At 40.3% G+C, this 22,818-nt stretch overlaps 1 protein-coding gene across 1 annotated transcript in view; it reads right to left on the reverse strand.

Annotated features, from left to right (window-relative positions):
• The window catches only part of Ppp1r9a (protein phosphatase 1 regulatory subunit 9A), a 262,450-nt gene that overhangs the window by 37,410 nt on the left and 202,222 nt on the right, over positions 1 to 22,818 (reverse strand). The window contains exons 8-11 of the mRNA XM_035451403.1: positions 12,351 to 12,404; positions 9,443 to 9,672; positions 8,033 to 8,129; positions 7,766 to 7,937 (exon numbers count right to left, since the gene is read on the reverse strand). Coding sequence (XP_035307294.1) covers positions 7,766 to 7,937; positions 8,033 to 8,129; positions 9,443 to 9,672; positions 12,351 to 12,404 — 553 coding nt within the window. The remainder of the gene's footprint in view (positions 1 to 7,765; positions 7,938 to 8,032; positions 8,130 to 9,442; positions 9,673 to 12,350; positions 12,405 to 22,818) is intronic.

Below are 22,818 nucleotides of genomic sequence, written 5' to 3' on the forward strand. Positions count from 1 at the left end.
CAATATAAACCTTACCTAAGACAAATTATTTTGCTTGAAAAAAAAATCTTTTTCCTCATTTGTTTGTTTGCTTTTTGTTTTCTGCTTGAAGACAGATCCTCAAGTACCCCAAGATAAAATGCTCTAAAAAAACTAGTCTAATAATTGCCTGTCAAATTTTTATAATCCACAGATTTATGAGTTTTTTATATATTTGATTAAAACAAACAAATCAGTACAAGTTAAAATGACAATAACCACCTTCTGGGTAGGGTCTGAAGGGGAGGAGGGTGGAGGTGGATTTGAGCAAAACAAATAATATCATTTCATAAAATCCTCAAGCAATACATTTTAAAACTCAGTGCATTATAACTTTGTTCCTTTCTTTAATCTTCAATTTGTTTTCCTTAACTTGCTTCCTCTGGTATTACTTTCTAGAAACGCCAGGTCAACAGTGGAGAGAAGTGGTAACAGTGCTTTTCATAGAGCAACATTGAACACATTTTTAATTTTAAAGAGAATTTCTGATTTCAGCATTTTCATAGAGCAACACTGACACATTTTTAATTTTAAAGAGAACTCCTGATTTCAGCATTTGTTATGCATAGGAGGTTTGTTGGAGACTTCTGACTCTCACGATATGAAGTTAAGGAAGTTCCTTCATAATTCTAATTGGATACAACTTATTACAGATAGATAATATTAACTGTCCATTTTCATTCACTGAAATAACTACATTAAATTTTCTTTTAGCTGTCTTTTTAAATGTTAAACCAACTTTGTGTTCTTTGCACAGGCATACTGTGATCATGAAACATCATATTTTAAGTTATATTTTTGGATTTGGCTCACTAGTATTTAATGTGGGATATTTAACAGTTTTAGGGTCAACTGGATTTTCAAGGTCTGAGCCTTGAGATCATTCCTGGGTCAGCTGATTTCCTTCAGAAGCCCATCTTTTAGGAAAAAATGAAGGATCATTGGTAGAAAATAACTACATTTTGCTTGTCTGAAGTATCATTTTTTTTTCTTTTGAGACATTCTTCCTGCGTAGTCCTGGCTGGCCTCAAATTTGTGGTCCTGCAGCTTGTGCTTCCTGAGGTTGGGGCTGCAAGTGACGAACTTCTTTCTCATCCTTAAAGGCACTGTCACTGAAAGTTAGTAGGTAAACTGAAGAGTTCACAAAAAAAACAACAACATGGAGACCTCTTATTCATTATGAAAGCTTGGCCTATAGCTTAGGCTTGTTTCTAACTAGCTCTTATAACTTAAATTAACCCATCTCTACTCATCTATGTCCTGCTACATGGCTAGTGGCTTTTACCTCTCCTCCTGCATGTCCTGTTTCCTCTGTGACTGGCTGGTGATTCTGCCTATCTTCTTCCCAGAGACTGCTCTGTCCCCAGAAGTCCTGACTAACCTCTTCCTGCCTAGATTGGCCATTCAGCTCTTTATTAAATCAATCACACTAACACATCTTCACACAGTGTAAAGGAATATCCCACAAAAGTGGACAGTTTCTTTTCTTTAAATACTTTGAAATTATTGTCCTGATAACTTTCGGCTTCTACTTCAGGATTTCACCACCATATTTTTTTTATTGGATAGTTTTATTTTTATTTATTTGTTTGGAAATATTTAAACTTAAAAATCATCTTTTCTTTAATGCAGCAATGCTATTTCTGGATATGTATCTAAACATTGTAACAGGCAAAAAAGGGACCAACACATCAGGCAGTTCACTGTGTCGGTATTGAGAAATCTTAATTTATAATCATGTACATTAAATATAAACTCTAGCTTTCTTAAATAGAAGTTTCCCCATTTCCAGACCTAACTGGTCATAAATAATCTAAGACCAGTGCTGACTATAAAATTTCACAGACTCTCATCTACTTGGTACTTGGTTTGACAAGGTACACTTTGTGGTCAAATATGTTGCAGACAGGTGATAAGATTCCAAGAGAGAAAGTTCAAGTGACCATCTGGGCTTCTCCTACTTACAGGGTATTGTGCAAAAAAACAAAACACTGAAATACACACTTGTAATCCCAGGATGTGGGCCACCAATACAGGAGGATCACAAGTGATATCTATCTCAAAGCAAAACAAAAGCAATGGACATCTACCAAGAAAATATTAAAAGGAGCAAAGACTTGTGTTTTAATGAGAGCAAATTCTTTGGCAGAGTTGCTGCTGAGTCAGCTGTGTCAACCCTCATGGAGGCAGTGGCAATCCTCTCCCGGATGGCTGGATCTACCGCCAGCTCCCCGGTTCACTTAGAAACCAGGACTAGGTGTGTTTCTGCTGTGTTCTTAGGCAGGTAATATGATGATTTGAGCAGTGGTTTACAATCTTTTCCCTCCAGCATTAGCAGTGTTGGAGCCTGCCAGTTAGAATACACTCAATGTAGAGATGCATAGGATGAACCATGCTGGGACCTCTTTTGACTAGGTCTTTGCCATGTCTCACTGTTTCAGGATATTTCTAAAAAGTTTAATATGAATAAAGCAGCTAAGACAACTTTACAGATTACAGGGATTGCTGTAAAGGGACAGCTAGAATGCTCTGTGATAATGTTTGCTGTCTACACTACCAGGTTGGTGGCCAGCACTAAGCTCTGGCTGGAGATAGGCTCTGCACCAAGAACTTAACTAAGATGATTCACCTAAATACTTTTATTAGCACCATATGTTTATTCTTTAATAGTTTTTTTCTACTTTTATAAGATAAGGAACATTAAAGAACTTCTTTATACTCAACAGATGGGAGAGTTGGTATTTAAATGCAGTAAGCAACTAACGGAACAAGATCTGGATATGTGTTTGAGTGTGGGGCTGAAGGTCAACGTTGAGTACCTTTCTTTTTTATTTGTTGTTTTTTTATGCTGTTTTTTCGAGACAGGGTTCTCTGTGGCTTTGGAGGCTGTCCTGGAACTAGCTCTTGCAGACCCACAGAGATCCACCTGCCACTGTGCTGGGATTAAAGGTGTGTGTGTGTGTCACCACTGCCCGGCATGTTGAGTGACTTTCTTGACTGCCCTCCACCTCATTGTTTGAGACAGAGTGTCTCTCAGAACCCAAGCTCTGAGAGAGTGTTTCAAGGAACCCAGTCTTACCCATTTGACTAGAATGACTAATGATCTCTGCCTGCTCCCAAGTACTCGGGCTACAGATGTGTTAACACGCCCATATTTTTACACAGGTGCAAGGGATTAAAGGTCAGGCTCTCACATTTGGGCAGCAGGCACTTTTGCAATAAAGCCATCCTCCCAACACCAACTATGAAGTTCTTTATGGAACGCTCTGCATTTACACTTTGCCACAGATGAGATTCGGTGTGTTCTAACCATGAGTCTGCCCTGAATAGGTAAGTGTGAGAAATATCTGGTAGCAATGCCTTCTTTTACAGGGATCTTTGAGTTACATTCCTATGGGCACCCCAGTTACCTTTGAACTTGAAGTGGTTACCACTTTTACAATGTTATGAACCAATACTTTTTTTAGATAGTTAAAGCCCACTTTAAACCCATGATTACCCTGTGCCAGTAATCTAATGGCCCCATTCTTATTAGATGCATAAATTAGGGAGGATGAAAGTCATTTTGATTTGAAACAACTTTTATCTGAATTCTTCCAATATGTATATGGTGTCTTAAGTTCTACATCTGTCTCTCTCTCTCCCATGTTTGATTTCATACACCCCACAAATTATTTTCCTTGTTACATATTTGCCATTCTCTTCCTACCCAGTAGCTACTTTTCCCCTTGCAAGTCTGTGCCACTTCAAACATTCCGGGAAACAGATACTCAGTGTTCACATGACTTTAAATGAGATTGCACTTTCCTCACCCTTTCATTGTGGCAATAGTCATTTACCTGCATTTGTAACTCCCTCTTATCTATCCACACTTGCTTTCAGTGTCTATGAAACATGCATAACCCCTCTCTAAGAAAACAGACTCTAAATATTTGAGGCTGAAACAGTGCCACCATAAGAATCGTGAACTATATAGACGCTCGGGATGGACATTTGAATTTCAGGGGCCTTTCAAGGTTACCTATCAGAATTAAGTTTAACCTCATAGTCTAATGATGAGGCAACATGGTAGCTCAGCCACAGATTTCACCACCATCCCAAGGTCTAGGAAGCAAGGTACAGAACTCATACAGATCAGTGTTATTGAAGCACTGGGCAAAGACAGTATGGAAAAAAAAAGCACCATTTTCATGGTTGGAAAATAACATTTGACAATTATACAGTGTAAAATAGAGGAGATTTAAGGTCTAGTAAAACTCTTGCTGAGAGACTATTAAATTTGTTTTCTATAATTATGAGGAGAATAAAGAATTAGAATATGTTAAATAATGAATTTGTATGCATAATCTTTAACTCTTTTGGGGGTAGGGACAGGTTCTAACTGTGTCTGTCTGGTTGGCCTGGAACTTGCTGTGTAGACTACACTGCTGTAGAATTCATCAAGATCTGCTTGCCTCACTTCTGCCTCCTGGGTGCTGGGATTAAAGCAGTGGAACACATGCCTGGCCTTTTGCTAAAATTTTAATGAAATACTTGCATTGGTTGGTCTAGTTCTGACAAAGATACATACAAGTAGTGTTAAAGCATAATTCTAAGTGTGGTACATTTTTGTAAGGTTTGAAAATTAGTTTTATTCCTCAAAAATGCCTGGAATTCCAATATTGAGAGTCAACTAACTCCCCAGACCTTGTCAGGAAGCTCTGTTCTAGAACAGGGGTCAGTGTGGATGAATGGATGCTTCTGGTCCTTTCCCTCCTCCTCCTCTTCTTTTTCTTCTTCATCCCCCCTCTCACTATGTCTCTATGTCTCTGTGTGTGTCTCTCTTTGTATGTCTGTCTCTGTCTCTGTCTCTCTCTCTCTCTCTCTCTCTCTCTCTCTCTCTCTCTCTCTCTCTCTCTCTCCCTCTCTCTGACACAGTTTATCACTGACTTACATCAGGAGTTGCCCCAAGCCAAGCCCGGCACCATTAAACCCTCCTTTTAGGCCTCCAGAGCTGGGAAGCAGGTAAGAACTGGACAGTAGTCCAAAAAGACAGGATGAGAACCCTGCACCTAAGAGGCAGACACCATGATGGTTGCTGACTTTGTGTTACAGAAGGTGGCAATGGTCTTCCAAGACTGAGTGGGCAATGTTGGGTGTGCAGCCTTACTCCCTCAATCTCTAAGTCTTCAGTGTTCCTTGGCAACAGAAGCAAAGACTGGATTTGCAAAAGTGCTTTCCAGAATATTCCATCTAGTCACTAGCCAAGCCACTTAAGTTATGTGATCCAGTGACTGAAATTCAAGATTTGTCATTGGTTGTCACTGGATGCAAAGTTGGAAGAACATGGCTTGATTTGTATATGACTAAAGTGTTCAGGGACCGATTCTACCTCCACTACAAGCAGGGATAGCTTTCAGGAAGAATTAGTAGTCTCCACATCTCACTGTGAACCGACAGTGTTGCTAGGGAAACTGATAATTATGTGGGAAAATGGAGGGTGCAGAATAGAAAAAGGGTTCAGAAGAAATGTAAGGTTTTGATCCAAATCAGCATGTTAATAGTACAGTTTGTTGATCTTCTGTAGTCATATAATTTAATAAATACCATTAATTATATGTTTGACAAGACATGGATTTCCAAACTGAGAGACATGAATAATAGGGAAAGGCTACTGGTTACTGATCATAGCCTGAGTATACCACAGCAAGACCCCGTACTTCTAATAAACTACAATTAAACTGTAAACACTCATTCATGAAGGTTAAAAAACCCACACTGGCTTGATTTCTGCGAATTCTCTTTTGCCTTCAATCTTATACCTTTCCAGGTATAAAAACCGTACTTGCTAACAGCAGTACTGACCTTTGCCTCATAGTCACAGGGTATCAAGCCACCTTGGTAGGCTGGAGAGGAAAGAGCTGTCACCACTTTTATACTCCACACAGTAAGGCCAATCCAGAGTATCTGGAGACCCTCTTGAGGCACAGCCCTCAGTGGTGTACCCTCCAGATTCTTCTCCAGCAACTGCTTTGAGGCGCTACTTAGAAACTGTCCCTTACTTAGGGACAACCCAGCAGAAAGACATAAACCTAGTGAGCACACTCACATCGCTAAACACTGACTTCATTTAAATGAACTTTTTTCAATTCTTTGCACTTTTAATGATCAAGAAGTTACTTCTGCAGCTAATGCTTCAACATAAACAGCTGATTATCAGAAACATCTCTCTGTAAATGCTTGTGCGTCTCTGTGTGGTATATGGTTTAGGGTTTTTCATGACAGTGAGACACAACTGCTCCTGCACACCAATTATGTCAGAAAGGAGGATGGGCATGGGAGAAACTCATTATGGAGTTTGCTTTCAACATGGCAAGATTAGCCATTTGGGCAAGAAACTGCTCTTGCCTGGACTGTTTGTTGCTGTATAAACTGGACACACAGGACCCACAAGAAAGTGACTGCTGAACTTACGAAACAAGACAGTACTGAAGGGTTCTTGTTGAAATGGAGAAGTGTGCCAGACACACTGTGGCCCATAGGCTGAAGATGGATGCCCCAACGCTATAGAAGAACTTTGGGTGACTGTCCAGGAAGCGAGATGTCTCTGTCAATTCTAGAGTTTATCTATTATACTTCTGTGGTCTTTGACGTAGTTGGAGACAGATAGTTATGATTATAGTTTTCTTTAGTTATTATAAAAGATAAGCTACATATAAGACTTTAGACTTATATGTAGCTAGGATAGATGATAGAATACTTTCTTTAAATCTTGCTAAATGTTAATGGACTAAATATTGTAACTATAGTTCTTACTTGATAAGTGTTTTGTTATATATTTTACTATGCTAATGTTAAAACCCTTCTTTTTATTTAGACAGAAAAGAGGAGATGACGGGGAAGTCCTTCTGTGTATATGTTTGTCTTATTGGTTCATAAATAAAGTATTGTTGGCCAATAGGGAAGCAAGTTAGGTGGGACTAGGAGTCAAGGAGGATTCTGGGAAATGTAGTAAAGATGGAGTCACCATGTGATCATCAATAAGACAGGACGCAGTTGTCCAGCATCCTCGATAAGTCTTTATAAAATATATAGATTAGTAATTATGGTTGATAATTAAGACTGAGCTAACAAATGAGAAACCCTAGTCATTGGCCAGCAGCATTGTACCTAATATAAGTCTCTGTATGTTATTTTGGGTGCCCACATGGTGGCAGGGCTCAGGAGGCTGGCAGAAAGAGTTATTGTTACAGATATATACATAAACTATGTACAGAATGTGAATGTGTGAGAACATGTAAATGACACTCATGGATCGTGGGTGTGTCTGATGCTATGTTCTCTACTTGTTTGGGTTTTTGGAAAGGTGGACATGAGGAGTACAAGTAGGACCCTACATAAAGAACAGAACTGAAGAGAATATCTTAAGTAAGTGAGTCCGGCGAGCTGGAGACAGGCCACCAGTCCTCTGATGCATGAGCAAGGAATTTATTCCGAGGGTAGGAACTAGAAGAAATGGACTAGCATTTCCAATGCAGTTACTCTGTGCATTTATTCATGACACACTAAAGATAACGCTTGGGTTTGCCTTTAGCTGGAACCCTGCCATTTACACTGAAGCGTTTATGTTTGATATGAGCTGAAATAAGAGGCTCTTATCCTGATATTAGGAGGTGGTGTGAGATTTGGGGTCTCCAAGACAGAAAAAGAACTTAAGTTCTGATTACTCTGTCAGAAACAATGAGGTTTGAGGTGAGGAGAGACCAACCTTGACTCAAGCCATCCTGACAGGATGTTTGCCTGGCTTCCACATTCTCCATAGTGTCTCCTTTTGAGACTTCACCGGGAGATGTTCGCCTCTCAAAGATGTTGTTGTTGTTGTTAACTTGAGTCCCATTTTGCTTCAGAAGTCTGAAAACCTCAGCCTCCAGATCTCTGATCTAGAAAACAAAAAGCCATCCACAAATAGGAATGTCCAGCAGCCCTCCAGGCACCACTGCCTCACTGTATCATGGCTGTGAGAGCCCTAACTCACCCGTACTTGTAGGCCTTGGACTTCCAACAGATGAGCTTTCTCTACCTCTTCAAGCTTCTTTCTTTCTACTTCCTGTCTCTTGATGAAATCGAGCTCTCTTAAGAAGAAAACAATAGGTTCAATTGTAGATAACTTTCAGTAAGTGAGGAAATGTGTAGACTACTACAGAAGCACTCAAGTGCACAGTGGGATAAACCCCAGAGAGCTATTTAAATAAATGAAAAACAAATACAGTTAGTGGGAAAGTTTATGGCAATGAAAGGAGAAACACCTTTCATGATTTAATCACAAGTATGAAGTATTCCTAGTGTTCTCAGTAGCTGTTCATCTGGAGCATGCACACTCTGTGTGGACAGGAGGGACCGCACTAACGACTCCGGAGGGAATTCAATGGTGATAATTTTCCTGTCAGTAGAAATGATTCTCTATCTCCAATATATCAGGCAACAGATGGAAGTAGATGGTAAGAGTTCGCTCTAGTGAAAAAACAGTGGAGGGGCACCGAGGCGAACACTCACACCTCCACGGGTAATACTGGAGAAGGGGACACCCCTCCATTCTGAGAGCTTCTGGGAGAATATGCAAAGCTGGTCATTTCTTACAGATAGATGTAGTTAGCAAAAAGTTACAACGGTAATGTATTGAGTTCACAATAATAAAGAACTACTATCCTCTTTTAAACAACTTGTTACAGCTATCTGTTTCAACTACTAAAATATTATTTCTAAGACAGGAAAGAGATACGATGGCCGTGACACACATACTTAGCTTCCAAGGCTTGTCACAGAGAACCGCAGCAAGTACTAGTGCTTGGTCGAGTGAGTCAGAAATAACTCATGACGGCCTCTCTGGGCATCCTCTCTGAGATTCCATCAAGGCCCAAGAGGTGGGAGAAAAACAACTGCAGCTCAGAACAGAGCAGCTGAAATTTCATATCAGGGTGTGGTGGGGGCCTGCCTCACTGGTGCGACCTGGGTCCCTGAGAGCTAGGAGGAGAAATGCAGAGGCAGGGTGGGACGGCTGTGGTCACTGATTCTAAGAGGAGACAGAAGCAGCCTCATCCAGACCACACTATTCCTCCACATGGAGCATGTCCAACGGTCAGCCAAGTATCTGTACAACTCCAGCTACATTGCTGGTTTCTAAAGCATCTAGAGATGCTTCCAGAAAGAACCAGCAAGTGTAAATGTTTTAGTAATTCCTATCAAAAAGTAATGGGGAGTCAAATGGCAGCACCCAAATACATTCCCATGAGAAAAAGTTGCTCTTCTAATCTGTGGTGACTGTGATCTGAAAGGGAACCCAGTCTACCCTTCCCACACCCTTAAACAGTATCAAGCCATCTGGGAAGCACCTTCTTCAGACACCCATCTGTCTTAACTGTTATGTGGATCATTAGGGAATGCTTACTTTTGTTGAAAATCCTTGATCAGCTTCTTCGCTTTGTTGTATTTCTTCTCCAAGGCCTGATACTGGCTTTGAGTCTCTTTGAGATGCTCATTCACGGTGTGACACAAAGTCTGTGCCTCGATCCAGTAGCTCTCCAACTTCAGCATTCTTTCTTTATTCTCTTCAATATTCTGTTGAAGCTGGTTTTTCTCTAGTTCCCACCTTACTTTCTCACTTTCTGCTGCTTGCAGCTGGAGAAAACAAATGCCAAGGCAAAGATCATTTAAGTATGTCTGTAGCAACTGTCAGTCCACACTATTATAGCTTGTTCTAGATAAAATTCTAGTGTTATGTGCCCACAGTCATCAAAACAGCTGGAGACAAGAAGAGCAACAATTCTTTCCATGTCCATAAAGGAGAAAATGGAAGGCTTGAAAAAGGAAATGGTTTGCTCAAGGTTACCCATCTGATACATGATGAAACACAAATTTGATTCCAAATCCCATGAACTTTGTTTGATACCATGCAGTTGAAATACTGCAAGCAGGAAAAGATGTCTAGCATGTCACTGATTCGGCAATATATGTCAACACATTTCCTTTGAGAGCATGTTAAATAAAATGTAGGACATTAAGTTGAAAATTAACTAAAAAGAGAGTTGGGGAGGGAAGGGAGAGGAAGAGAAGCACACTATGCAGAAAAGTAGTGGTTCTCAGCCTTTCTAAAGCTGCAGCCCTTTAATACAGCCCCTCATGCTGTGGAGACCCCCCCCAAAAAAAACATTGTTTTTGTTGCTACTTCATAACTGTACTTTTTGCTACATCATGAATCATAGTGTAAATACCTGCGTTTTCTGATGGTTCTTAGGTGACCCTCTGAATGGGTCATTCTGAAGCCCATCGGTTGAGAACCACTGCACAAAGGGCTAAGAAGGGACTTAGTCACTCAGCTTACATTTGCATTACTTTCCTTAAAACTTAGACAAGTAGTCCAGGTTTCTAAGCATCTACGTGTGCTCTCACAACTCAGCGTCCTTGCAACACTGCTTGGACATCATAATCACCCTCTAAGGGTCAGGTTCTGGTCCTGTGTTTTTAACCCTTTAGAGAATGTTACAGGGTCCTGATTTCAATTGCCGTGGACACAGTCTGTCACTCAGTATCTTACAGGGAGTCTTCTAAATATCTATATTTTTATAAATCTTAATTTACACAAAGCATAAAAGACAAGGCTAACTAAAGATATAAATGGCTGTTTGATTAACCTAAATCTCTGCAACGGATCAGAAAGACAGCTTTGTGTTGTTATTGTCTCTATGTATTCTTAGGGATACAGAGTGCAGTTTTCTCTAGACCTCCTGGCTGAATCTGAAACCCATCTGGCCTTGCTGTTCAGATGAGGCTTAAAGGACACTGTCAACAGCCACATGGCCTTTAAGCCGCTGCTCTGTCGACCATCTCTGCTTTCTTTAAGCTTATCAGTATTCAGAGTGAAGAGGTTCTGAAATTATATAACATTGAACAAATGGAATACACATTCACACAAATATATATTTATATATCACAGGTATCAGATCGTGAATTTTTTTTTTTTTTACTAAATACATTTGGACAAGAGGTTACAAAGTAAAAATTACTTTGAAATGAGGAAATCTATTTAACATGGATAATAAGCACAATTACATATTTTCAATTGTGGATATCATATACCAGTCTATGAAGAAAAATATAACATAGTAATTTGTACTCTTTTCTAAGCTAAATCTTCATAGGTCCAATGCCTAAGCCTGTTTACGAGAGCTTCGTAAACACAGGGGCTCCTTTTCCCGATTTGTAGCCAACAGTTTAAGAAGATCTGCTTTTCAACATCAAGAAACAGTTCCGGTAAAACGTACTAGGTTTTTACTGCATCTGTAACTAAGTAATGTTTTATAGCAGTTGTTTATGTACCAGCCACTTGCTAACTTAGAATTTAAAATTCACAGTGCGAGGCTGGCACCATGGAGGATGAATAATCATGCTTTGGCTAAAGAGCTGCAGAGCGTATTAGTCGAGAATGGCATTTAACCAAAGTCGTCCAACTAATTCATCTCCATTTAAAACACATGGAAAAATCCCAAACAAGTATCCACTGTGAATGAGAAAACAGATCACTAGTCGTGGGGAGTAATTATTATCTCAATTTTAAAAAGATCATGGAAGCAATACACAATAATTTGAAAGTAACTGAAAAATATTTTTAAGTCTCTGAAAATATACATTTGATACAACTGAACACAATAGCTAGAACTGTCTCTTGTACAAGAATTTTACAGCTTACTTTGATGTCTCATTTCATATAGATTAAAAATATATTGTCTTTTTATTCATATTTTTCTTCAACAAATTTAAATAATGCAAACTAAGTATTCCTCAAGATTTCCAGTAGCCCCTGGATCTAAATCAATTACACAGTGTCATAGAGTGAGTTTATAATATTTAATTCTTAGACATGGGAAGTTTTTTAAAAAAATAATTAATGTGCCACATTAAAATAATACATTGCTTCTAGTAATTAACTAAAAAAAATCCATCTACTTACTATAAGGTAAATCACATAAAGGAGATTTGATATACCAGCTTGTACTTAAAAATTAGTACACAGTTCAGATGCTTGAGCCATTAAAAATATCATTCTTTGAAGAAATATCAGAGAGAATATGCATGAGCTTATCTCTTTCAGATATGAAGTGCTATGTGGCTTTCACTGGGGTGTGTGCGATGTGCTTGCTCTCCCGGAAGTTCTGTCTTTGTACTTAATAGTGGAACTGAAACTCATGGAACTATGCTCTCAAATGCACAGGACCAAATCCGTTAGTCCTAGGCTTCAAATTCCTCAGAGTATCTGAAGTTTAAAGAGTACAATCCAAACACCACGGAGCGGTGCTTACCTTGGTCTTCAATTTTTGAATCTCTGCTTCTGTAACTGCATGTTTGATTTGCAACTGAAAATTGAAAAGAAAAAAATTCTCAACTAAGAGTGTTTCTATATTTTTAAAGACTCAGCAGCGAGAAGAATATCTTATGACACAATAAAAAGCCTAGGAAACTGCTGCAATGCAGCAGGTTGTAAATTACAACGTCTAGCGTGTAAAATGACTTACTGGGTGCAAACTAATTAAACGCAGGGTTTATGGCTCACAGTCCCTAACATCCGATTAAGTTACCAGTTGAATTGCTCAAAGGCCAAAGAAAAGAAAACCCATTTCTTGTGCTCTGCGGCTCTTCCTTTATGATCTGAGAGTCCCGGAGCTGTTTCCTTGCTGAGGCTGGCCCACTGAACAGCTTGCGCCATGCAGTCAACAGGCCCTGCATAGCGTGAAGCTTCAGTTCCACATCTTGCAGAAAGGTGGCGCTGTGGTTCTGCGAGTCGCTCTCACTTTCCGCAGAGCGGCTCTGCGGCAGAGGAAGGAGGGGGATGGATGCAGTGGCTCTGAGAAATCTCCGGGTTTGTTTTCGTTTTTCCTCCTTCTTCTTTTTAAAAGCAGGAAAGGTACAGATTCAGATTTCTGCCCCACCAAATATCTACCTGTGTGAAGACCCCAACCTCAAAAAGCATTTTTTACAACATAATAGTCGCCTGGGCCATCTGTTTGCTTTGCTCCCCTCCCCCCACTGTTTTCTTTGTAAGGAGGGGTCTTCAATGCGTCATTCATTTCTTTAAGGGCTGAATGCCCTCCCTGAACTGAAGGAAAACAGTTTATAGGTTCACAATTTGTTCTCTGAATTCCCTGGGAAAGGGTGTTTTTGAAATTCCCCATTCTCCCCGTTTTAGAGGTCAGAAGAGGCACCTTCACCAGTTACATTTTGCATTTTGGGAAGGAGGGAGCACTCTGCTACCAAATTCAGGAACATTTCTGCCACACTAAGTAAGGCGTGTATGGCCCTTACATGGCACCCTGCTTCTTTTGGTCACACAGTACTCTGAGTTGGTTTGCCACAAACTTACTAAAGACCCCCCTCCCAACACACACACACATTCTTTTTTTTTTCTTTTTCTTTTTTGTTCAATTTGGGATTAGAACTGTCCAAGAAGTACTGTAACCTTATGCTATTACCACAACCAAGCGAATTTAAGGCAGTTTACCAGTCAGCCAAGGAATTACAATGGGAAGTAACCTTTTTAGTCCACAGCACCTCCTAAATGGCTCCTCTCTGGGTTTTTAGCATGTATGTCCTTGGCTTTACTGGCCTGCTGGTGACACATGGGAAGGATACTAAGGGAAACAAGGAAGACTCAAAAGAGGTTGGATCAAACACCCAGCTTATGGCTGACTAACAGTCAGAGCCCGGAGTTGTCAGGCTTGGTTCACCAGGGTCCACCTCAGTGATTTGTCAAGGTAGACAACCCAGCTGTCGAGAGTGACCCCAACACCGTTTTAAAATGGACTAAAGACAACATCCATGGCTTATCTTATTTTCACTCTTTTGGAACTGAGATGGTCTGGATCTCTTGGTTTCATACCTTTGGTCTAGTGAGTGGTCCAACTCACTAAGCTGCCTTTAGCACAGATGCCCAGATTGTGACTGTGAGTGTGCCAGGCAAGAAAGCTACACCAAGCTTTCTCAGTGAAAATACTGGTGGAGGCCCTTTGTGCTCCCCAGAAACCCTGGTCTAGATAGGTCTTCCAGATGCTGACAGCGCCAGGACACCCAGGCTCAGTACCCACAGTGAGTACGATGATCTAAAGTCTTCCAGCTTCTGATTTGGCGAAACTGAGGCTCAGAGAATACGATCAACCTGTCTAGTTGTAAAACAAATCAACACTAAATTAGACTCCAATTTGGATGTCTGGGTTCTGATCTTGTGCCATTTCTCTTAAAAAAAAATAAGGATAAACTTTATAAACATCTATCGAGGAGAGGCTCTATGCAAGCAACTGTGAAGGGAACAGTCTCTCTCCAATAAAGTCATGATAGCCGCTCCTGCCAACAGGAACTAACGCCCTGCAAGGCCAACAGGATTTAGGCATTGAAGATATTCTTTATATGCAACATGGGGGAGCTACACAACGACAGGGAATTATCTTCCCGAGTTATATTGTTCAGTAGTAAAGCAAATTCATATGCCTGGATGATTTTTCCCCAGCAATTATTGACAAGAATATCTACTCTTTGATGTTTAAAACATATTACTATGAGAAGTTAGGCTGCTCCAATTCATCATATTTGTCGTGTGCATGTGGTATTCAGTAGGACTATTGCTTAACCTCTCACCTGTATTTTCTCCCAAGTAAAATGCACTTCCTCATAGTTTATGAGCAATCTCACTGGGACATGAGAGGAGATAATCCATGTAAGGCCTTTAAAGCACAATGGCTGATTAAGAGTTATTCATCAACAAAGGCATCCAGGCCTAGAGAGAATCATCTAAAACACCCCAGGGTCACTACCCCATTTCACTTCTTCCCACTGGACGCTGGCAATCCAATGCTCAGACAGCAGAGCCAGAAGGGTTGCTGCAAGTTCAAGGCCAGCCTGGTTTCCATAGCCAGTTCTAGGCCAAAAAAAGCACCACGATGACATTCAGAAAAATGAATCAAAAAGGTGTTAAATGTCACGTACAAAGCTACTCCTGAAATAAAAACACATCTGTTCTACCTGAAGGATTGACTCTGCAGTGAGCACTGTTACGAGGGAATGCCAGACACCATATTCTTGATGACTAACTCCAGTGGTGGGGAGGGCCTATGGCCTTCCTCTTCATGGGGCTTTAGACGTCTTTGCTCATACCACTTGTGACCTTATCTACACCTCAGCTTTCCAAATGAAAACTGAGAGGACTGGATGGGAAGAGCTCCCAGCATCCCCCACACGCTTCCACATTTGGCAGCTACTGGGAGAAAAAATGGGACCGGCATCTTTGCCATGGTCAGGGCCCAGGAATTCAAATCACAAGCATCTTCTCCTACATAGTAGGTTAGTACCCCAAACTATGGACGAACCTAAGGAGAAATGCGAAGTAGCCCACACCGCTGTCTGGTTAGCTTGGTGCTCCAGTCTCGCCAAACAGGTAAGAGAAGAAGAGGGCTGCCCTCATTAGCAGTGGGGTGGCAACCACTGGTGAGAGTGCAGTGTGAGGAAAACCAGGGAAGTCTTCAGGTACAGAGTGCAATGTGCAAATCTGGACATCATTCATAAGACAAACAATAACTCTACTGTAAGGTTTCCTAGGTGACACAAGGCCTGAAAGATATGTGGTTATTTTCAGACTAGGTGCAATGTACCTTTCAAAGAATTTTTATGTATCCATCACTATTAATAGGAAAGGCATAAAAACAAACAAGCTGAACATTTTCAGTTTACACAGTAAAACACTGTACAAGGACTTTAAATAGCAGAGCTAATAGTTGCCAAAGCCAGTTTGTAGAAATCTCAGCCCACAGTTCTGCTAATATGGAATTTTTTTTTTTTTATTGGCAGGAACCTGCCTGTTTTTCTTCAGCCCCCTCTATTACTGCAAATGGCCCTGGGAGTGAGCAGATCAGGTCCTGTTCAAATCAGTGTTCAGATGAGAAAGGCTCAGAGACATCACACTGCATCCTGGAGCACCCCTGGGAGAGGATGTGCAGGACAAACAACCCCAGGCCTGGCTTCTCTACTTCTGCCCATCAGCTTGCCCAGCTTGTTGCCAGATGCATCATGTCTCATTCAGCCCTTATGAAAATCTTGAGGTGCATGTGCTCATCACTGCCCTGAATGAGAGATCACGCCTCGAACTGGGCAGTCTGCGATCCCAACACTGAGCGTAAACTGGTGACACTACCAGAATCTGGTATTATTAATAAAACCCAGGGATCTGAGGAGGTGGCCAAAGTGCTTGCTGTGCAAGCCTGGGGACCTGAGCGAGGGACACTAGCGCCTATGTAAAAGATGAAGAGTTCTATGTGCACATGTAACTGCCCTGGAGGAGGAAACAAGAGGACCCTGGGGGCTCACTGGTCAGCCAGTATAGACCAGATTGTGAACCCCCAGATTCAGTGAGACCCGTTTCAAACAATAAGAGGGAGAGTTACAGAAGAAGGCATCCACTGACCTCTGACCTCACTATGGTGCATGAGTGAGCACCCTAATACATACAGAAAAGAAACATAAAAATAGCAAAGGAGCTTAGAATACATTCATTGTTAAACCGATATTTCATTAGTGACACTATGTCCTTAACTTGTGAGACCAGGCGCTGCCATCTTCCTGTCAGCTATAACATGGATACCCCCAGTGTCCACCCATGGATTTCAGCTGACATAAATGTACAATTTTACAATGAGCACCAAGTCTCACTTCACATAACGTAGGGGTATTGCTGTGTGTGGGCTCTGTTTACTGGTTTCAGTAAGACGAACACTGGAGCGTGTATGTCTGTAACTGAATTAAAACATCCACATATGACCCCCAGACACGGGCAGAAAGCTAATCAGCTTCAACTGCTGCACCCTACTTAGCCTGTGCAGGAATGGAAAATATTTTTTTTTTTTGAAGTGAAAAATGTTATCTTTGCATCTTTGCAGGAGAGATTTAGGAGTCTTCTAGAGGCAGACATTTTCTATGAGATAAGCACAGAATTCCCCTGTCTTGTTGCACAGGGGGCAATACCTGGTATCTGCACAGAACTCGGTGAGATGGTTTCAGCACTGCACAGATTGTTAACTACCAGTTCTGCACTGCACTGAGATCTGTTTTGTCCACAGCAGGGTGGGCTCCACAGAGGAAGGAGCTGGGGGCATTTCTGCCCATATATGATGCCATTGGATCATTGGTAAATTCTTGCCTTTTTGTTGTTGTTCAAGCCTTCATAGATGGCGTCTCTGTATCAACAAAAGTGGGTTTTATTTTCAGGGAACTACATACACAAAACAAGCTGGAATTAGCTAGCTCAACCCGATGATGCAAAGGTCCCCACCAAGAGCAGTGAACAAAGCGCAGGTCGAGTCTCTAGCAAGGCCACTCTGGGCTGATTCTCAGAGTGTGGTTATTAATGAGGAACATGTTGGTTACATCTGACAGTCAGTTGTTACAGCTCCTTTAAAAATAAACAACTGTTTACTACTAAGGAAGTAACAGCTCACAGCTCCCTACTTGCTAATGAAACTTCCATAGAGATGGCTTTATTTATTCTCCAGGATATTTATAACTTTTCTAGTTTATTTTTCACAGACTTAAATAACACCACTTTCAGACTTCAGCTTTCCCTAACGAGGAAGATTTGTTTTCGCAGTGCTAGCAGTCCCGGCTGCCAAGCAGTGCGGTGGGGACCTCAGCCCCGAGATGACAGCGGGTTCACACTCTGATGTAGCCTCTCTCCTCCCCGCTTCACTGGAAGTCAGTCAGAAAAACGCTTAGCCCAAAGGGCAGAAACTAAACAAAAAGAGAGGGAGGGAGGGAGGGAGGGAGGGAGAGAGAGAGAGAGAGAGAGAGAGAGAGAGAGAGAGAGAGAGAGAGAGAGAGAGAGAGAGAGAGAGAGAGAGAGAGAGAGACAGAGAGAACTGTTCACAGACTATAAAGTATTCAGAAACAGGAATCAAATCTATTTAGCTGCTGGAGAGAGTGCTGTGTTCTGGCCTAGCTTCAGGTTTAGTGAGAAGCAGCAGAGAAAGTGATATCGCAGGCACGGGGCGGCCTCTGGCTTCCTTGTGAACATGCACCCTTGTGCCTACACGCATATATATACCACACAAATGCCCCCACACAAGTAAAATAAATCACAACAAACAAAACTCAAATAAAAGCAGGAAAGAAAAGTCTAACTCAGCTTGAACTAATAGTCAAAATAAGAAGCCAGAAAATGAGGAGAGAGCAAATGGATAGATAGTGACCTCCAGGCTTCATCTGATGTCCAAACCCTCTATACCACCACCCGCCCCTGGCTACTGGAGAACCAGTCTAGCCAGTGCAAAAAAGGGGGGATGAAAGAATGCGACCTTAGGGAGGCTCCCCTCACCTCCCTGCTATTTCACATTTGTTCAGAAGCAGCTGTCTGAGCAGGAAGAGAAGGTAGGAGGGTGCTGACTTGCACACCTGGAGCTGCAGAACTCAGTGTCAAGTAGATACCAGAGAGCGGGCAGCACCTTCTGGAGTGCCCAGCATGGTCTGCTTTTTCCTCATTTGCCTTGGAAATGAAACAGCAAAAAATTTGTATCTGCAGTTACAAAGTACTCATTTGTTGATATTATGGATCTCACTTGGAGAAGAAAACCAACTGCAAACACAGTTAGGAAATCCACGTGTCTTAAAGTTACTCCTAGAGATACCCGTAGATGAGAAAGTAGAGAGTAATGAGCAAAAGACAAACAAAAGAAGAGCGAAATACTTCTTAAGAAAGCAGATCTCACAGCAAGGGGTGCAGGTCACGAGGGAATCTGCAGCTACATGCATATCTAATCATCTAATGACAAAGTGGATGACAGGAGTCTGAGGCTCAGACACGGGGAAGGAAATACATAAAACCACCCTAAAAATAATAAAAACTGAGGGCTATTTAAAAAAAAATTAAACAAAAACAAAAGAAAACAAAACCCCACCAAAACACAGACTTACAATGGACTAAAATGAGAATAAAACAATGTAAATCTAATATAAAGTAATTATATTAGAAGGAGGAACTGGGGCCATAGCTCAGTGACAGAGTACTTTGTCCCCTACACCCAGTACTCGGATAGGGGAGTATGAGAAAAAAGGAGAGAGATGAGAGAGAGAGGTGCTAGGAAGCCTATTTCTAAGAAATTGCAGCAAAAACTAAACTCCAGCCTGAAGAGAAGCACTCAAATACAGACTGATATTAGACCTCTTCTTTAAAATGTGCTTAAAGCAATGAAGCTGACCATAGAACATTTTCAGTAAACAAACAAGAAAAGATTAAGAAGAAGATGTCAAGCCTAGCCAATTATCATGGTGTCACAATAATTAGAACATAATTCTTGGTATGAAAAGCTCACAAAAACTATATCCACCATAGACACCTAATTAATTACTCAGAGACACACTCTCTGAGAAATTAAAAACCAAAGAATTAGGAAATAATACTTTTAAAAGAAAAACAGAAGAGCATAATATTTGCAAATATATTGTAAAGCTACCTGAAATGTTTTAAAATATAAAAATTTTAATATTCATTTTTCTAAAAAATCAAGATTTTATCAAACATGTTCATAAGAAAATGCAAATGGTATTTTTGTTTTTAATTTTTAAAATTATGTAAAAAGAATATATTTTAAAAACCTGAAGATAACCTGTAGTAACAGCCAACAAATATAAAGGAAATATAGAGCATAAAATGAGTTAATAATAGTAACAAATACCTTGAGTTTTTTACAAATACTTATTTTTACAATAAGTTCAACTGACAATTTTTTCTTAGTAAAAGACACAGACTCTAACATTGTGCATTTTTAAAATTCCAATAAAAGAAAATGATGTAATTGGTTTTGTTAGATGTAGGTACACACTTAATACTACAACAAAAGAGGCTGTCAAATATTAACATCAAAGTATAACCTAAAAACAAAAGGAAATCATTGTTATATTTCATATGCTTCCAATATAATATCAAAGTAGACAAAAATAATATGGAGGTATAATTAACTATAAATCCTCTTATTAGGTTCAAGAAAAATGATTAAGGATTCAGAACACTTAAAATGTATCAATTTAATCACAAATATCCATATTAGTCTACAATTAAAGCATCATTTTTCAAATAAGTTGGTTGGAAAAATACTTGACGACGATGTAATAAAATGCTAGATTAATTAAAAAGTTACATATTCAACATCATTGCTCCAGTTATTAAAGTTGAAATGAAAATAAAACAGGGAAAGTGAAAAACACAGATTGGTCCTAAAGTGAAGTCAGTGGGAATGCTCACAGAGTAGGAGACAGGCAGGGTCATAGCACCAGGCAGATTCAGTTAAGAACAGTAAAGCATGACAATAAACTAAGCATAAGTTGTAAGAAACTGGCATATGAACAAATAAACATGCCCCAGGAAAGTAGATGATAATATTAATAAAGGAAAAAAATAGACGCAGACATGGCTGAATTCGGTAGGGGAATGCTTTCATTTGAGTTCAACACAGCAAACTAACAAAGCTATATCCTTCCTCTCTTGAAAGCAATTTGCATCTGCGTAAAGACACAGATGTGCTTCAGGCTACCATTCATTAATTTAAAAAAAGAAAGAAAGAGAGAAAGAAATAAAGGGAGGGAGAAAGAGAAGAAAGAAAGAGAAAGAGAAAGAAAGAGAGAGAGAGAAAGCTTGTGAATGAATGAATTCTTGAGAACAGAAGACATGGGAGTTGTGCTGTTGCAAAGGTGAAGGCATGGAGCTGAGGAATGTCAGCATTCAGGAAGGAGACAGTAATTTAATTGATTCTCACCTTTTACACACAACCCTGCAATGCACACCTGGTGGTAAATCAGGCTAGCCTGCTCCATACCCTGAAGCTGTGACCTCCTGACTGCTAATTTAAATTTTGGGCCATGTGACAGGAACCTTTGGCGCTGACCATAGAAAGGGAGCCTTTGAGATGGGGGTAAATGAACCCATAGCAGCAATGAGGTCTCTGCATAGTAAGGGGCCCGGGGTGGGGGAGTGGGGGGGTTGGGGGGGAATGGGGGAAGTGGGTGGGGTGCGCTGGAAACCATCCCAATGTCACAGGGACATCTGTCAGCACACTGAGCTAAGGCTCCTGAAACACAACAGACCAAAGGCAACAGAAAAGGTCACAGGGAACGTGCTACAGCCATCATTTTACTAATGATGGATGGCAAAGATACAGATCTGCTTTCTATATTATACTGATAGGGAAAACGACTGAAATTTGAGGCAAACTACTGGGAAAATAAAATAAAAACTTATCTTTTAGGCAATGGAAGAAAATTTGGTATTTATGATGACAGGCAGAAAAATAAAAAGAAACAAGCCAAGAGGGCAAAATTTCTAATATTAAGGTGAATAAAGTAAACATAAATGGACTATACATATTAAGTGACATGAAGACTCCTGTAATGTATTAAGAGTAAGGTGCAGAAATTGGCTACTGGCCGGGCGTTGGTGGTGCATGCCTTTAATGACAGCACTCGGGAGGCAGCAGGTGGATCTATGTGAGTTCCAGACTACCCTGGTCTACAAGAGCTAGTTCCAGGACATCCTCCAAAGCCACAGAGAAACCCTGTCTCAAGAAACCAAAAAAAAAAAAAAAAAAGAAAAAAGAAAAGAAAAAAAGAAAAGAAAAAAGAAATCGGCTACTGAAAGGAAACACATTTGAATACAGGTATATGGAATGGATAAAACTAAACAGAAATTCAAATACTATGAAAGAAAGACAAGGCAAAAGAATCCCAGTGCTATGTTTTACTCTTAACCAAAAATAGAACTGGGTTAAAGTGTATCATGTGAGAACAGGATAATATCACAAGAAATCAAGATGCTGTAACACCCCTCACTGTACTTGCAGCTAGTAAGGAATTTAAAATACATAAAACCAGAAGTGACAGGGTTACAGGGATGGATAAAGGGGAGTTAGACTGTATATAACACAGATGCCTTCTGGAAATGGATAGGTCGGCACAGTCAGCATGGAAGAAGAAGGGGTTAGCCAACCCTGCTGCTTACAGCTGATCTGCTGGTAGCCAAGGGATTCTGGGAGAGGGGGAGCCAGTGCATCTAGCTATAGACATGCTGGTGAACACCCCAGGCTCGTTAGTTCTAAAGGAGAGTCATGGGCCTCGTTAAAGCCCATGGGGCACAAAACAAAACCAAATTAGTGAGTATAGGAAAGATATTTGTAAGAAATAAAGAAGACTGGAAGAGATTCCAGAAAAGCAGAAGTGACCAAAATGCATTATATGCACATATGAAATTATTACAGAATAAAATTTATTAATAAGAAATTTCAAATGAATAGAAAACTTTCTCCAAACACTGCACAAAATTCAATAATGACAGAATTTCAGGACCAGAAATTCCTATATTCAGAATTCATAAAGCCATTTCAGTCACTGTCATGTCTGAAAACTGAGCAAGACTCTCAAACTCACCGAGGCTAGGATAATCTTATAACAGCTGTTAGCTATTTCAGTCATGTCTTTCATTGCTTATGCCTGGACATTTATACAACAATAAAGGGTATATACAACTTTTGAGGGGTCAAAGAAAACACTTGAAGTACATATAGTCATAAACTCTGATTAAAAAACCAGAAGTATGAGAAAGATGCCATTTTCCCACAAATCAACTTACTAATTTGATTACAACAAAAAAAAATAACATAAGAGGGAACTAACAAAATGACTCAAACGTTTTCTTGGATGAACTGAGAGTAAAGTAACTTTTAAAGAGAGAAAAGTTGGGCTAGAGATACA

This window comes from Cricetulus griseus (assembly GCF_003668045.3).
Source record: "Cricetulus griseus strain 17A/GY chromosome 1 unlocalized genomic scaffold, alternate assembly CriGri-PICRH-1.0 chr1_0, whole genome shotgun sequence".
Taxonomy (NCBI): Eukaryota; Metazoa; Chordata; class Mammalia; order Rodentia; family Cricetidae; genus Cricetulus; species Cricetulus griseus.